Genomic DNA, 16018 nt, shown 5'->3' on the forward strand with positions numbered 1-16018 from the left:
ATACAATCTGACAAACTTCTTAATCCTCTGACTCTACAGCCTTTGCACCTCTGCTGCAGAAATTCAGAGTTGTAGATACCAGTCCATTGGATGAATCTACAGCACCCCCCCTCTCTAAATACACACACACACACACACACACACACACACACACACACACACACACGCCTCCCAAATGCTGTATGTGTGAGCAACCATGTCTCACTTTTATTCCTATATTGTGTGAAATTTAACAATGAATCTTCATTCTATTAGCAGAAATAATACTCAAATTTAATGGATAGAAAATATCTCAGTAATTGATGCAGATTTCCCTAGAAGGGAATAACTCATTCTGACTTGGCAACAGTGAGGTCGTAGAACTGTAACAGGAATGACTGAAGTGTTAGCTGCTAAGTTTCAGAGGCACTATACTGGACTCTTTACTAGGAGGCTTATCAGTATGGTCTTCTAAAGTAGTTTTTAGGACTCTCATTTGAAAGAGGAAAATGGCTGAGAGAATTTAACTGGCTTTAGACTCTTCTTCCTGCTACAATCTCATTCCATTTGTTTACTATTCATTTCATTTATACCTATAAACGAAACATTTCCATTATGTCCCTCCCTCATGCTAGGACCCTTCATTCCTATCAGTTTTTCAAATGTGCATCCATAAGGTAGGAGTATGATTCTTGTACATTAGTGTTCTGTAATAGCCATTCTAGTAATTAGTTTTGATCATACCTTCTACTGTGTTAATACTTACAAAATTCTCCTTTATTGCCCAGATTCTTTAATTTAATTTATTTTTTTAATTAGGAAAATTTTTTCATTCATTTTATACATTAAAGATCCCCCACTTCCCTCCTCCCGCCCCCAGCCTCTCCCTCCCAACCCACTTCCTTTCCCCCCTCCACAAGAAGGCAAGGTCTCCCATGGGGAGGCTCATCCATTAGGGGGAGGTCCAACCCCCCCCCCCCCCGCCTCAGGGCTGTACAGGTGTCCCATCATAGGTAGTGGGCCCCAGGCAGATCAAGCTACACAACTGTATGGCCATGCAGAGGGTCTAGTCCAGTCCCATTTAGGCTTCACAGCCATTGATCCAACTTTCATGAAAAGCAGATGCAGAGATCCATAGCCAAACACCAGGCAGAACTCCAGGAATCCAGTCAAAGCGAGAGAAGAGGGATTCTATGAGCAAGTGCATCAGGATCATGATGGGGAAACCTGCAGGGACGACCAAACCAAACTATTGAGAACTCATGAAAGTCAAATTTTTTTTTAAAAAGCACCAGGAAACAAATCATATCTAGAGAAGGAGAGGAATTTTCTTGCTTACAGTTTTAAAAATTAGCTTTTCGTACTGTTTATAAAGAATATTTCTGTTATGCTAACCCATTCCATTGTTAGGGACTATAAACATAGGAAGAACACATCACATTTTTAAATGATGGGTGGAGTTTCCTCCTCCTTTGAACAGAAAAACCCAGGAGAACAGGCAGCCTATTATCACTAGAAAAAATTTTACTTTTCTGAAAAAAATTGAGATTTTTATTTTATTATACGCCAATAATCCACTTTAATGTTGGAAGCTTAAAACACTTTATAGTACAAACAACAAATAGAAACAATATATTAGTAGTATTAAGTTTAACTTCTATCAAAACTAAAATTAGTATAATGCTATGTACTAGAAGACAACTCAGATTGTGGAGATGGCTTGTAAAAGCTAGTGCTGATGCCATTTTAATGCCATGCTAGTAATCTGTGTCAAATATGTCATTTCAAAGCCCTGAATTTGCTGCCTTACTACTTTCGCTCTGCTACTTCAATTTAATATTGTATGTGTTCATTATAATTTGTACCTAAAGATACCTAGTCATAAAACGCTTTCTAGCTGTTTATATCAGCCTGTCAAAAATCAGAAAACAGATTTTACTTAAGTTTTGACATGTGGAGTAATTAGCAGGATCTTATAGCGATGGTGATATAGATGAGTAGCTGAACAGTGCTGTGACATACCCTAAGCTGCTGAATGTGGTGGGCTGGCGTGTTTCCGGAGTGTCAGTTCTAGCTAAGAGAGTGGCTTAGACCAGTCTCTTGAGGCTAGATTCTTCCTTGCCAATCACTCTCACATAATGGAGGTTGACTGTGTTATGAAACACTTGCCCTGCTTTCCACTTCGTAGGCTTTGCCGGTTCACATTTTGAAGACTACTATTAAAAATCAACAGTAATCTTCCCTTCAAATTATAGTCTGATTCAATTACAATTTGTTTATTACTTCAGCAGCCAACTGGCCAAATAGGTGTTTTAGAAAAGAGGCATTCATTTCAGGTCAAGATTACCTCATCAGAGTGACTTCCAAGCTGGGTGGGTACTTTCACAAGTACAACTGTCTTACAAAGTAGAGAATTGAGATTCTTCTTTTAACTAATTTATTAATTGATCACTGTCTTCCCAGCTTCCCAAAATTAAATGATATTCCTGACTCAGAAAATAAAGCTAGGGTATCAGAAAACTGCAGGCATCTTTAGCTATGTGAGACCTTATGATGATGATGATGATGGTGGTCGATGGTGATGATGATGATGATGATGATGATGATGATAATGATGATAAAAATTTTAAAAGTCAGTATTTCTGACAGTTGTAAAAACCCAGAACCAAGCATGTTTAGATCATGCCTTAATCCTAGAATTTGGGAGATTGAGGCAGAAGGACTTCTATATCCTGTCTGAAAAAAAAAAATTAAGATTAAGTCCTTCAATATATTTTAGGTGATTAAACAACAAAAAATTTGCTTTAAAAAAATTTTAAAGCTATTCTACACACTGGCACATACAGTATGCCCTACATGCATGGCTGCTCTGAGTGCACTGGAAATTGACTGCTTTGTTTAGTAAAAGATTCTACCCATCTTTTGTCCATTTCAAATCGTTGTAAGTTCTGTGGAGACTTAAACCATTTCTTATTTAATCTGAAGCTCTATTGCTTTTAGGCTGATCCCTAAAATGTCTAAACAAGGTGCCAATTTAATTCTGACAATGTAATGATACTTTATACAAGTGTTTTTCTAACCATTTCCTAAATGTTTTCCCATTTTTCATCTCTGGACTAATTTGGCAGCTTGTGATGGCAGTTGTGCTTGTTGGTATGTGATAGATTTTTATTGGCACAGCAATTATTGAACTTTGCTGTCTAGGATATTATTCTATCTCACAGTATGACCCTCTTCCTAGGACAGGGTATGCTGGCAGTCCTGTCGAAAGTGGCGGCAGTCTGTCCTAATTGCTCCCCAACTTCAGTGTCTGTCCATGCCCAAACAAGCCTCTTAATAGAAACAGCTCTCACCACTCAGCACTCCCAGACTGCCCTGTGCCCTCTTGACTCTCGTCTGCCAGGCCACCTTTTATAACATCTGTATTCTTTCTTCAGGAAGAGGAACTTGGGTTTTTTTTCCTCATATATTGCTAATGTCATCCTGGTTTTCCTGAGAAAGAGCAGCTGAGTTAAGGATAGCAGTTGAGAATGGCATGTTGATGAAGTGATATTTGAGTTGCAGTTACTTTTTTAAAGTGTACAAGGCAGCCAGAAATGTTCATGTGGGAGAGGAAGAAATTGTGTGCTAAGGGGAGTTGAAAGTTCCAGCTAAGGTATGGTGTTACATATTTTGGAAATGTTCAGTTGTTCTCAGGCTTTGCGGATTGGAGTATGGAGAAATCTATTATAGCTGGAGCCAAATTAAGAAGTTCATGTAAAACTGAAAACAAAACTGTAAGGTTGATTTTTGTCAGTCAAGAGTGCTCCCAGACCATCCCATGCTTTTGAATAAATTAGTAATACTGTTGCACTTACGTTCTAGATGACCCAATGTTTATAAATTACTCACTACTAGAGTTAACAAAAAATTGACTTGCAGTATTTTGAGCTACTTTGTATGGTCCAGCGAGGGATGAGTAAGAATGAAGATTCATATTGCTATAAGTATTTAAAAGAAAAATGAGCAGACATCCCAATGAATGTGTTTATTGAAGAATGTGTCTCATTTGTTTGTTCACTTGTCTGAAACAGGGTCTGAGTATGTAACCCAGACTAGCCATGAATTTATGGCAAACATCCACACCCAGCAAAACTTTGTCTTTCATGTGATTTTTGTTGTTGTTGTTGCCATACTACAAATTTCTAAAATATTGTCTTTTTCATTGAGTGTGATTTCAGACTTATGGCCTTTGGTTGCATTTTGAAAGCTGAGAAGCAGGATTAAAGAACTGTATTTATAGAAACTATAAAACAAATGAAAAGATTATATTGCCTGAAGTCAATTGAAATCATTTGTTAATGTTCTGTGAGGAAACATTATTGTGAATATAGACACAGGCTTTTATGACTAATAATATTATATATAAAATTATTTTGAATAGTTAAAGTTACAGTTCAAAGGACAGTATCCAAAACAATTAATAATGACAGTGTCACCCAGTCATAGTGGCTTACAATAAAGTTTCTTTTTTTTAGCTTTATTTTATTCCCTCAAAACTTCTGAATATTTAGATGTGTTTAGATTTCATACAGAAGTGTTATTTATATATTTACTTATTCATTTTACAGATGAGAATGTGCCTTTCATGAGAAGACTTCATATTTCTACTGAAGAACAGAATTTCTATGTCTAAGGAATAAGAAGCCAATCTATTGAGGGGAGAGGGGGATTTAAGTTGCATACATTATGACAACCTTTAATTTGTTGTTGCGCAATAAATACTGTATCATTTTGTTATATCTTTGTATATTTGGAACGGCTCTATTAATGGGCTCCATGCTCTTAGGGACAAACTTTATTGTACTGGATTTTCCACTGAAAAATTATTTTAAAATGGTATTTTCTGAAGAGCTTTGTCCCTTCCTTTTACCATATTATTGTACCTTGTTTTCTTTTAAGTACTAATCAATTGTTGTTAATTATTTTTGTCAGTGTCATAATTTAAAGAACTAGAAGCCACAACTAACTGGTATGAAAAATTAATTAAAATTCTTCTTTACTAAAAGTTTCCCATTTTTGTGGGGAAAAAGCCAAATTTGTTATGTTGTTTTTGAGTTTTTAAATAATAGTAATTGTCTGTGCTATTGTATGCAAAAGAATAAATGTAATTTAAAATTATTTAAGTGGTACAGACAGAATGTGTTTACAAAATAAACACTCCATTATTATATATTAATGTGTGTTTTTATGTTATCTCTATGCACTGAGTCCAAAATGTATTTTTCCTTAGCTTAATGTCTCACATCTATAATTCTTGCATAAGACAGAAGATTTCTCTGAGATTGAGTCCAAGGATAAATTGGGCAAAGAAGGTTGAATATCTTCTTAGAGATGAGATATTTTGGAAATCTATGAATTTCAAAGGCATTTATAATTTAATATGAGAGAGTTAATTACAGATCAGATTTATGGTTCTGAGTCTTGTCAGAAGAGATTGAAGAGACCAAAAGATTGAAATATTCCATCTGTAGACTTTGAAGTCAGGAATTTATGTAGAGATTAGCTTCATTATCTCACAGCAAATCTAATCTCACCCAGGTCTGATTTTACATATTTTAAATTTTAGAAGAAGACTTACAGAAAAGGCATGGGTCATGAACACTGTTCTTACTAGCATAAGTGAGGTCATTTAAATGTGTAACAGAATGGGATCATCCTCGGTCATGGTTGCTTACAGTAAAGATTTATTTTTAATATATCAGCTACACTTATGGTCTATAGTTTTGTTCTGTATTATATTTTCTCTGTAGCAAAGCTGATCAAGAAATTTATCTCAAATGCTAAACTTAGTTATTTTATAGGCTACTGCCTCATAATGATAGATTAATTGCAGTTCTACCCTTCTTGTATTGACCAAAGCCAACCCTAGAGCTACTCCCATTCAACAAGGCCACAATAGATACTCCTCTAACAAAGAGAAAAAGATAAAAAGAAAATGGTTTTATATTTAAATATAACCTAGGCCTGTAATATTTCAGAATAAAACTCAAAGCATATAAAAGGTTTTCCTGTCAGCACATTCTCCTCTACTGACAAGTCTCCGTGGGCTATCCACCTGGACTAGTTCATGTGGTGCCTTCAGACTGTGGCTGGACTTGTGGTCCTTTGGAGTTTCCCCTTCACTGTGACTCCTGAGCATCTCACTCACATGTCTGGGAGTTGATGGTGACTTGTTGGTGCAGAGTTCAACTCACATGCTTACCATGAATTTGGCATCTAGATTTTGAGATCACCCTAAAGTAAGAGTGAAAAACAGCAACATTTCTTAGGATTTCAGTTCAGATGTGTGTGAATATTAACTCTGGCATATTCTCTTCATCAAGCCTGTCACCAATATTAATTTAAAGTCAAGGGAAGGAAACTACAGTCTACATGTTCATCATGGGAGAAGCAACACAAACACACAGAAGGAATCCAGTGGTGGCCAGTTGTGGAGACCACCATTATTGCCTACCAGGATTCATATCCCCCTTATCTGCAGAACAGTCTTTCTCCAGTGTTCCCCAAATTATATTCTGTTTAGGGCGTGGCTCAAACCCTAGGATTTATACATTTAAATTTAAAAGAAAATGAGAGGCTTGGATATAGTTTGAGGAACTTAGATGCAATTCCTCAAATACGGTTTCTCTTTAACAAAAGAAATATAAACCAGAGGCAAATGATCTGCTCAATAGTCAGTAGTGCAAGGGAGAGAGATATACAGGTTTGAAGTTCATTAAAAATTCAAATTTTATAAAAGGTCAATTTTGACTGGAGGGACAGTATAATCGTAGCTTAAAAAAGTTATGCTTATACATTTCTACGGAATACTAAGTGGCATTTTGGTTTAATACAATGTTGAATTGTTAAATTGGATGTCTTAAACTGTCTCTCATCTCTAATACATAATACTTTATCAAAAATACTTGATATTTATTTGTTCTGGTGATGCAGAAACAGCACTCAGTTATTAGCTCTTCCTGTCACACCGATTCCTCTGCCCCTGTCGCCTGTGTGGTTGGGTTCTAATTGTGCTCCAAGGGACTGGGTCTGTGACACTTGGTCTCTCCTCTAGGCTGCTGACACTGGGCTCTAAGACCTTCCTTTCAGTAAGGTTATAGGGGTTATATTGATTTTGAATAACTGGCTGGGCCTGCTTTATGTCGATAGAAATTTGAGTCTCTTCCTTCATTTTCATTGGGGTTTACTCCCTTAGATAATGTTATCTTTATGGTTTCTGTTTTCGCTAGAGGGGTTCTCTGGTTTGTGGTTTAGAGTCTTGATGCCATCTTGCCATTTATTTGGTTGACATTTGCAGAACTTGATATTTAAAGGAGTTTGATTTATTTATTTATGTGTTCATTTCTTTATTTATGTTATGCCTCTTCCTTCCATGGAGGTGTCATTAAAAGGTTTTCTAAGTGCATGATTGACCAGAATCATGCCTTAAGGTTATAATGTTACACATTATTGAAAACAACCTTGTAGATTTAACAGTCTTTTTAAAAAAAGAAACACAGAGTCAAATTCAGAGTTAAAAGCCCAAGAGGTCAGAACAGTAGCTAAGAGATGATACTAAAAAATCTTTCTTACCCCTCAGTGCATGTCCTTCCCCTCAGAAAGAGACCTACTTCCTGTGTATCTGTCTTTTTATTGACTTTCTGTTCTGCCTTCTCATTGGTTATAAACCCAACCACATGACCTCCTCGTCACTGCCTGTCTATACAGACCTTCTACAGGTCTTCTATGGTTAGTATTGAGATTAAAGGCATGTGTCTCCATGCTGGCTGTATTCTTGAACACACAGAGATCTGTCTGTCATGTGATCGGGGGTTAAAGGTGTGTGCCACCACTGCCCGGCTTCTGCTATGGCTTGCTATTAGCTCCGACCCCCAGGCAACTTTATTTATTAACATACAAATAAAATTACATTTCAGTACAAATGAAATATCACCATACTTCCCCCTTTTCTATTTTAATAAAAAGAAAAAAGGAAAAAAGTTATAACTAATATAAGAAACACTATATACAAAAGTACAATAACTGTATACCATATATACAAGCAATAAATGCCTAAACAATGTCTAGTCCATTTGCATTTGACACATTCAGAGAAAATAATTCCATTATCCTATTTTGCTAAGTCCAAAATGTACCTGATTCACTTTCTATCCTAACTTATATTACTAACAGAACTGTCTTATAACGTCTTTCAAATTTATACACTTACTCTTTAGTGAGTCTTTTCTAAAATTCTTAACAAGGAAAACTATAACTATCTAAACTTTAACTATAACTATCTAATCTTCAACTCCCTCAGAGACCCAAGAAGGAAATATTACCTAAGAAAAATAAAAACAGGAAGTGCACGTAAGCAGCTTCCAAAAAAATGTGAGTTGACAGGAACTGCCAGCTGCCTGGACAGTCAACTGAGGTTTCTCCGCAGTGTTGGGGTGTCATCTTCAGCCTATAGGCTTAGTGTATCTGACAAACTCATTTGTTAAATAGGATATACACAAGGTTAACAGTTCGACCTCACATTGGGTGAGAGCAGTCCATGTACCAGAAACACCTGAATTCCACAAGTGTCATGTCATGATTCAGGATTTTAAATTCTGGAAATTGTTGATTTTTTTTTTTTAATTCAGCTGTCTATTCTTCTTGGCTGTGTGTGTGTGTGACTTCATCTCAGCATCGCATTCTTCTCCACATCCCTCTGTTAAAGGCCAGTTACTATTGGGAGGTGTGAGCTTAGTTACTCTTCGAGAATAACTATTTCAGCTGCTGTTCCACTGCACATCAGAAGCCATCAGCCCACTGCCTGTTCAGCTGCCTTCGAAGAAAATGGCACTGTGCCTTTTCCAGATTGCAAAGGCCACTTCAGGGATGGTGCCATATTGTCTTGACCTCAGAAGATGCCTTTTGTTAAAGCTATAACCACACTTGTCTTGGCAAGAATTGGTAGTCCTTTGTTTCGTGTTTTATTAAAATAGAAAAGGGCTAAGCAAAGGAGAAGAGAGAGAGAGAGAGAGAGAGAGAGAGAGAGAGAGAGAGAGAGAGAGAGAGAGAGAGAGAGAGAGATACTAGTTTTAAATACTTTACATTGGATTGGATTTTTTATATTGTATACAAATCATATATATTGAGATTGACATTGTTAGAAAATGCCATACATATATTTCTAACCTTGTTCAAGATATTGTACTTATATCGTTCATTTAACAATGTAATGCAATTTGCTGATCTTTGAATGTTGTTATTACCAACTATTAGAATATAAAGAAATGAAAGTTAGTAGTTAGACATTACAATTGAACTTGTAGTCATATTAGGTGTGTTTTCAAGATTGAGCAGATATGTTTTAGATAGGTCATCTTCAAACCCTTCAGAGATCTATAGAATATGGCATTTAAAATGTTTTAATAACTTAGAAAAGTTTTCTTTTTGTTATGACTCGAGACATGTCGGCTCCTGGCAGTACCAGTCTACTTCACAGAAAATATGGGCATTGAAGAAACTGCATATGGAGATAACTTTGTGGCAAAAGTTAGCCATTGGACAACAAAGTATCCTCGAATTGACTTTTGACAGAATGGACAGACAGGACACGAAACAAAGGACTACTGATTCTTGCCAAGACAAGTGTGGTTGTGGCTTTAACAAAAGGCGTCTTCTGAGCCAGTTACTGGGGTGAACACTGAAAGATCAGAGAAGCAGAAAAAGCCACAGCTACCTCACCTCACCAGTTCCTCAGCTGATGCTGTTTCCTCAGACTGGAAGCCTCTGAGTCCTTATCCCAATAAATTTCAGCTGAACCAGCCTAGTTCCTAGTTTTCACGCCTTATATACCTTTCTGCTTTCTGCCCTCACTTCCTGGGATTAAAGGCTCACTTTCCGGGATTAAAGGCGTGTGTCACCATGCCTGGTTGTTTCCAATGTGGCCTTGAACTCACAGAGATCCAGACAGATTTCTGCCTCTGGAGTGCTAGGATTAAAGGCGTGAGTGCCACCATTTTCTAGCTTCTGTATCTAGTGGCTGTTCTGTCTCTGACCCCAGATAAGTTTATTAGGGTACACATTATTTTGGGGAACACAATACCACCACACAACCTAAGACTGCATTTTGCCCTGGTGCAGTTCTCATTTGAGAGAAGCTCTGCTACTGGGAAAATTGGATAAAGTGTCCAATTTTGTGTCTTCTGTTATTTATCCTCTAAAAATTCTCCAAAAAATACTGAATTTTATCTTTTTTATCCTGTCTTTATATTATGTTATGGATCTAATAGAAACTAGTTGAAATTTTATCCTTCTCCTTGGTATATAAATTATTGGAACCATTTCCCGTTTCTTTTTTTTTATTTTGATTTTTGTTTCTGTTTGTCTGTTTGTTTGTTTGTTTGTTTGAGACAGTCTCGCACAAGCACAAGCTGGCCTGGGATCCACTGTAAATCCCATTAGTTTCAGACTAATGGCAATCCTCCTGAGTCAACCTCCAGGCAGAAGGATTATAACTTAAAACACCACCTGTGGTTGTTTTCTGCATTATGGGAGCGTGTTACCAACATGTAATTTCAATTTTTGCCAATGAAAAGTTTTGTATGACATCTCGGGAGTTCTCTGATGTGATTTCTGCTGTACTTGATTATTTAAGTTAGCCATTAAATCATTCTTATATTCAAGATGAGAGTAATTAAATCCCATTTTGATAGAGGAAGGGAATTATGTATAAAGAAAAAGAATTTTATGGTGTCTGTCTTTAGGAACAGTATACAGAATTGAAAAGTCAGATTACATAGAAATTCTTAGCACACTTGCACTTTCTCTGTGGTCTGAAGCATCTCATCAAAGCTGCTCACGCTGGGGAAATAGAGATTTTTGTTTGAGTTCATTGTCAAAACAAACAAACAAACAAACCAAAGTAGCAAAGTAGGTGGTCCTTTAATAAGGAAAGAAATGGGAATTTGATTGGAATCCCAACAAAGCTAATTTGTTGAATCCCATCTTTTGTGGCTTCTCCCCACCCTGTTTTAGCAGTAGTAATCTGTAATTAAATCTATTTCAGCAGAGACATCCCAAGTTGTCCCCTCATGATGGTGTCCAGTTTAAGAATTCAAGTTGTTGCCGGGCGGTGGTGGCACACGCCTTTAATCCCTGCACTCGGGAGGCAGAGCCAGGTGGATCTCTGTGAGTTCGAGGCCAGCCTGGACTACCAAGTGAGTCCCAGGAGAGGCGCAAAGCTACACAGAGAAACTCTGTCTCGAAAAAACAAAACAAAACAAAAAAAAAAAGAATTCAAGTTGTATGTCTGGCAGTGTGCCATCTTACCAACAGGCACCTGTCCCAAGGTTCCTGTGCTTACTGCCTAAAAGAAAGATCAGGTCTCCAAGCCAAGTACAATTGGGGGGGAAAAATAGAATGATTATTATGAAAACTTCCATTCAAGAAAATAATACCAAGGAAATCCAGAGAAGTATTGATCTATACCAGGTCTCATATTCTGATAGTAAGCATGACCAGGACTCCCTGAGCTAGTGACTGTGACTTCTTTGGTCAGCCAATCTTTCCTCCCTCTCAGCTTCAGTGTTTTTTGTTTTTGACTCTTTTTGGGGGGCCTGGCACCCAGCTCCCAAATAAATCACACACAGAGGCTTATTCTTACTTATGAATGCATGGCCTTACCTTAGTTTCTGGGCAGCTTTCCTTAACGAAGCCCCTCTGTCTTTTGCCTCTGGGCTTTTCCCTGTTGTTTTATTTACATAAATCTTACTCTTACTCCAGGGCTTCCTGTGTAGCTGGGTGCCTGGTCCTGAAGTCCCACTCCTCCTCTGGCTGCTAGATATCCGATTCCTCTTCCAAGATTTCTCCCTCTATTTATACTCTTCCAGCCCCACCTAATCTTTCTCCTGCCTTGCTATTGCACAGTAACACAGCTTCACAGAGTCAAACAAATGCAACATAAACAAAAGTAACACACCTTAAAATAATATCCTGCTACACTTCACTATCGTTTGAGATGGGTACAGACCTAACACCTGCGACTCTTTTTCAAAACTGCTGTGGTTGTAACGGGGGACCTTGGAGCTGCTGACAGTCACACTACAGCCTGGACTGGGTATCTTCACACTGTTCTTTTCATTGATTGGCCTTTACACTGCCCACTTTCCCTCCCTTAGCTTACTGGACATTGACATAGTATTAGAAGCCAATATTGGGTGGAAGGCAAACCTTATTCTCATTTCTTCCTTGACACTGTCTGAATTTGCCTGGCCTCTTACCACTCTATATCTTCCGAAGGCTGCAGTTTACTCTTCTCAGAACGGTTTCTCCTAAGAGCCCTGGCAGAGCTTTTATCTTTTAATCTTCTAAAGGTCTGAATTATAGGATTATCTGTAAATATAGATGTCAAGCTGTGGGCAGAAAGCACTTCTCTTACGAAAGTGACAGCTCCCCCATCTGTGCCTGTAGACCCCTTCTCACCCCCAGAGTTTCCCAACAGTGCCAAGCTGGCTCCACCCGACATTCTGCCAGTTCTTGTTCTAATGCTGCAGTGAGACAGTATACTGTTTGCTTCACATGGTGCAGCAGGTGGAAATTTAATCCCGCCGCTCTCCATTGTGCATCAAAAGTCATTAGCTTTCTAGGCTAGTCTCTGAAAATCCATTTTCATCTCTCCACATTCTCCATTAAGACAAATCCACAATTTGTTATCTGTTATAGATATCAACTTTTTACAGCAATTACTAAATCAATCGAGGTAATTAGGTCCAAGAGCAATACATTTAAGCTAACTTCAGTGGCAAACAACTCATAAAATCTCCAGAATGGCCAGATAGAAAACATTTTTGAAGGGAAATCCTGCTTCCAAACTTATCACTTTACTCTTAGGACATTAGAAACAAAAGCAGGCACTTCAACAAGCTGCCCAGAAAACAGATCTTTGAAATAATATATGCTAGGAGATCTCACGTCCTTGCCTAGAAGTTGCCTTGTTTTGTTCTATTCTACAAACATTGCTTTTGGCATTGGAAAGATATCCAAGGGCTGAAGTTTTTAACTTTGTACAGCCTTTAGTTTACATAAAGAAGATGAAAGAATGCAAGAATGGATGTTAAAGCATGATACAAGCAGGGGTTTCTGTTCATGGATGTCCTGTGCCCCTACCCCTGCTGAAAAGAAATAAAACACAACAGATACAACCTAAGAGACTCCACACATAGACGTTGAGGACATCCATTCTTTACTCGCCATGGGAATATTGTTAATAATTTTTAAAGCTTCAGTATCATTACTTAGCTTATTCTTGAATGTGATGACAGTATCGGATAATGGAAATAGCTTTTATCAAAGTATCTATTTGAAGTAAATTCACACTAAGTGATGGCTTTTATTTGAAAAAAAAATCTCCAGTTTATTTCTTCTCAACTTAAAATAGTCTCTTTATTGGCATAAATAATAATTCTGATCTTGATATTTTTCTCTCTAGAACAAGGCATAGTTTGCATAAATATAAATCTAATAAACTATGAAAAAGATTGCATAAAAATTTAAATTCCAGAAGTAAAGTTCCTTGGGGTATTCAGCAGTAGCTGAATGTGTTTTGGAGAACACTAAAGATTTTGGGAGAAAGAATGGCACTTCCCATGTGTCCTTGGATGATAAACAATGTCACTTAGTCTCAACACTTAGACACCAGTGCAACAACAATTTTGTAGAAACCCTGCTGTGCACATAAAGGCAAAAAGATTGGAAAGAGATGCAGCCGAATGGAGTGTGTATTCCAGCAAGAGAGCAGATGACAGCACACATTCAAGTTCAGTGAGATGATTACTAGTTATGACAAATATTTGGAAATACTGAGCTTTGTGTTAGAAAATCTCTGGTAGGAGCAAGATGAACAGCGATATGTCGTATTCAAGATATGCTTCTTGAAACAGTTACATATAAAATGAGATGTGTAGGAAAGAGGCAGATATTTGAAAAATCAGTCGGAAAGCATCCTAGGGGAATTGTTATCTGAACGTTGCTTGGATGGGAGCCAATTTGAATTGCTATGGAAACTAAAAACTCAAAGGTGTGGTATCCTGTGCTACTAAAACCAAACTGACATGAGACTAGGGCAGCATCATGGGCAGAGCTGTCTTAATTGCTGTACAGAGCAATTAATAAGAGCTGGCAAGAATCTTGGTTTTATTATAACTGATGTGAATGAGGACCTATGGGAAGTTTTAAAGTAGTCAGTGATGCAATTGATTTGCATTTTAAAAGGCCCTATTTGTTGTCATCTCAGCATAGAAAGGTGAGGAAAACAGTTAGGAGGCCTTTGAAATAAATAGGCACAGTATTAGAAATGGTGGCAGGTGAAATGGATTTAAGTGAATGAAACCTGATACAATTTGACACAGACGGCCAACTGGGCCAATTAAGTGACTGTGTCAGGAATACTGAAAGGATAGTAGCAAAAGCCATCACATTTTTAATTTCAATAACTGAATCCCTCATAATATTCTCAACCGAGATACTGAATATGAGTAAGAAAATAGATGTGATATAATTCCTAAAATTTCAAGATTTTCTTTCACTCAAGTGAAATTTACAATTTTGAAGTGATAGTTAAAAGTGAGACATTCATTATAGGTTAAGAACTCAGAGATATTAAATATTCATTTAAATTATTTTATTTATTATGTGTACAAATCTTTTGCATGCATGTATGCATGTGTACCACATCCATGTTGGGTGCCTGTGGAGGTCAGAAGAGGGCATTGGATCCCCTAGAACTGGAATTATAGACAGTTGTGAGCCACCATGTCGGTGTTGGGAATTTAACCCAGGTTCTCTGTTCGAATAACAAGTGATCTTAACCAGTGAGCCATTCATCTCACACAGGGTATCTATTCAATTACTACCAGCTTGGAGAAGTAATTAAGCTAGTAGTAACTATACATTACACGTGTAGCACTTTGTTAGAGAGTTTTGAAATATGCATCATCAACATGAATATAATAGTTTTATGTGTAAAAAGAAATCATCTACTGAGATTGCTCACATTGCAGGAGAGAAATTATAAGATCCCTGTCTGCAAACCTTCAGGAATTGTAAACTCTAGTAGTAGATTTGTAGTAGATTCTCCTATGGTGGAATTATAGTAGATTGTAATGGTGTATGATCAATACACTATGTTAAGGATTGATCAAAACATATTTATATGTATTTGTGAAAAAAATGTGATTTGAAAAGATTAAAGTTATGAGAAAAGCTGAAGTCTCCTGTAACTCAGGGAAAGCATGTAAATTTAGAAATGTATAAAGAGCTCCAGAACAGGCTTTCAGGAGTATTAATACCACCACTGAGGAAGAGAAATGCTTGGGAGAGATACAGTGCTCAACTGTATCATGTAGTGCAGAGAGCTTTAACAATGTGACATAACAGTGCAGATTCGATACAGAAATATAACAGTTACTGGTTGTGCTTCCAGGTGGGAATCAATTAAATGATGCAGATTTAATCCAACTGAAAGTAAGAAGATAGAAGAGGAAATGAAGTAAATACTGTATAAAAAAACAAACACTTTTTTGAATGCAAGTGGAGAGATGGGACTCAGGAAAGAATCAGAAGTACTTTGGAAGTAAAATAATGTAAGTGGATCACTTCATATTTTATAGACAGAGGTGTAGATTCTTCCTAAAATGACACCAGAAACAACAAAAAAACTGGCAGAGACACCGAAGACAGAAAATTAGCAATGGACAAGTGAGAAATCTTGATGTTGTATGAGGCTGTGAGTAATTTCGTGGAATTTAAGTAAAGGAGATGAATTAAATAAATGCAGTTTGGTCCAGTAGGAAAGTAAGGGTACCCATGGAATATGAGAATATCAAATAGTACACAATGCAATCACATACTGGTTAATAGCTTCAGTTTCACGGCAGGTAAGACAAAACCTCAAGTCAACTTAAGGCAAATTGATTTTTCTCAAAAATATAAATGAAGTTCCCATGTTGCATTATCCTAGAGCTGC

The 16018-nt window shown here is 37.1% G+C and overlaps 1 protein-coding gene across 1 annotated transcript in view; it reads left to right on the forward strand.

The window, feature by feature from the left end:
• The window catches only part of Fam174a (family with sequence similarity 174 member A), a 28328-nt gene extending 23137 nt beyond the window's left edge, over positions 1-5191 (forward strand). Inside the window, exon 3 of the mRNA XM_006989574.4 lies at positions 4590-5191. Coding sequence (XP_006989636.1) covers positions 4590-4593 — 4 coding nt within the window. The 3' untranslated portion in view covers positions 4594-5191. The remainder of the gene's footprint in view (positions 1-4589) is intronic.
• The last annotated feature ends 10827 nt before the right edge of the window (positions 5192-16018 follow it).

This window comes from Peromyscus maniculatus, chromosome 13 (assembly GCF_049852395.1).
Source record: "Peromyscus maniculatus bairdii isolate BWxNUB_F1_BW_parent chromosome 13, HU_Pman_BW_mat_3.1, whole genome shotgun sequence".
Lineage (NCBI taxonomy): Eukaryota > Metazoa > Chordata > Mammalia > Rodentia > Cricetidae > Peromyscus > Peromyscus maniculatus.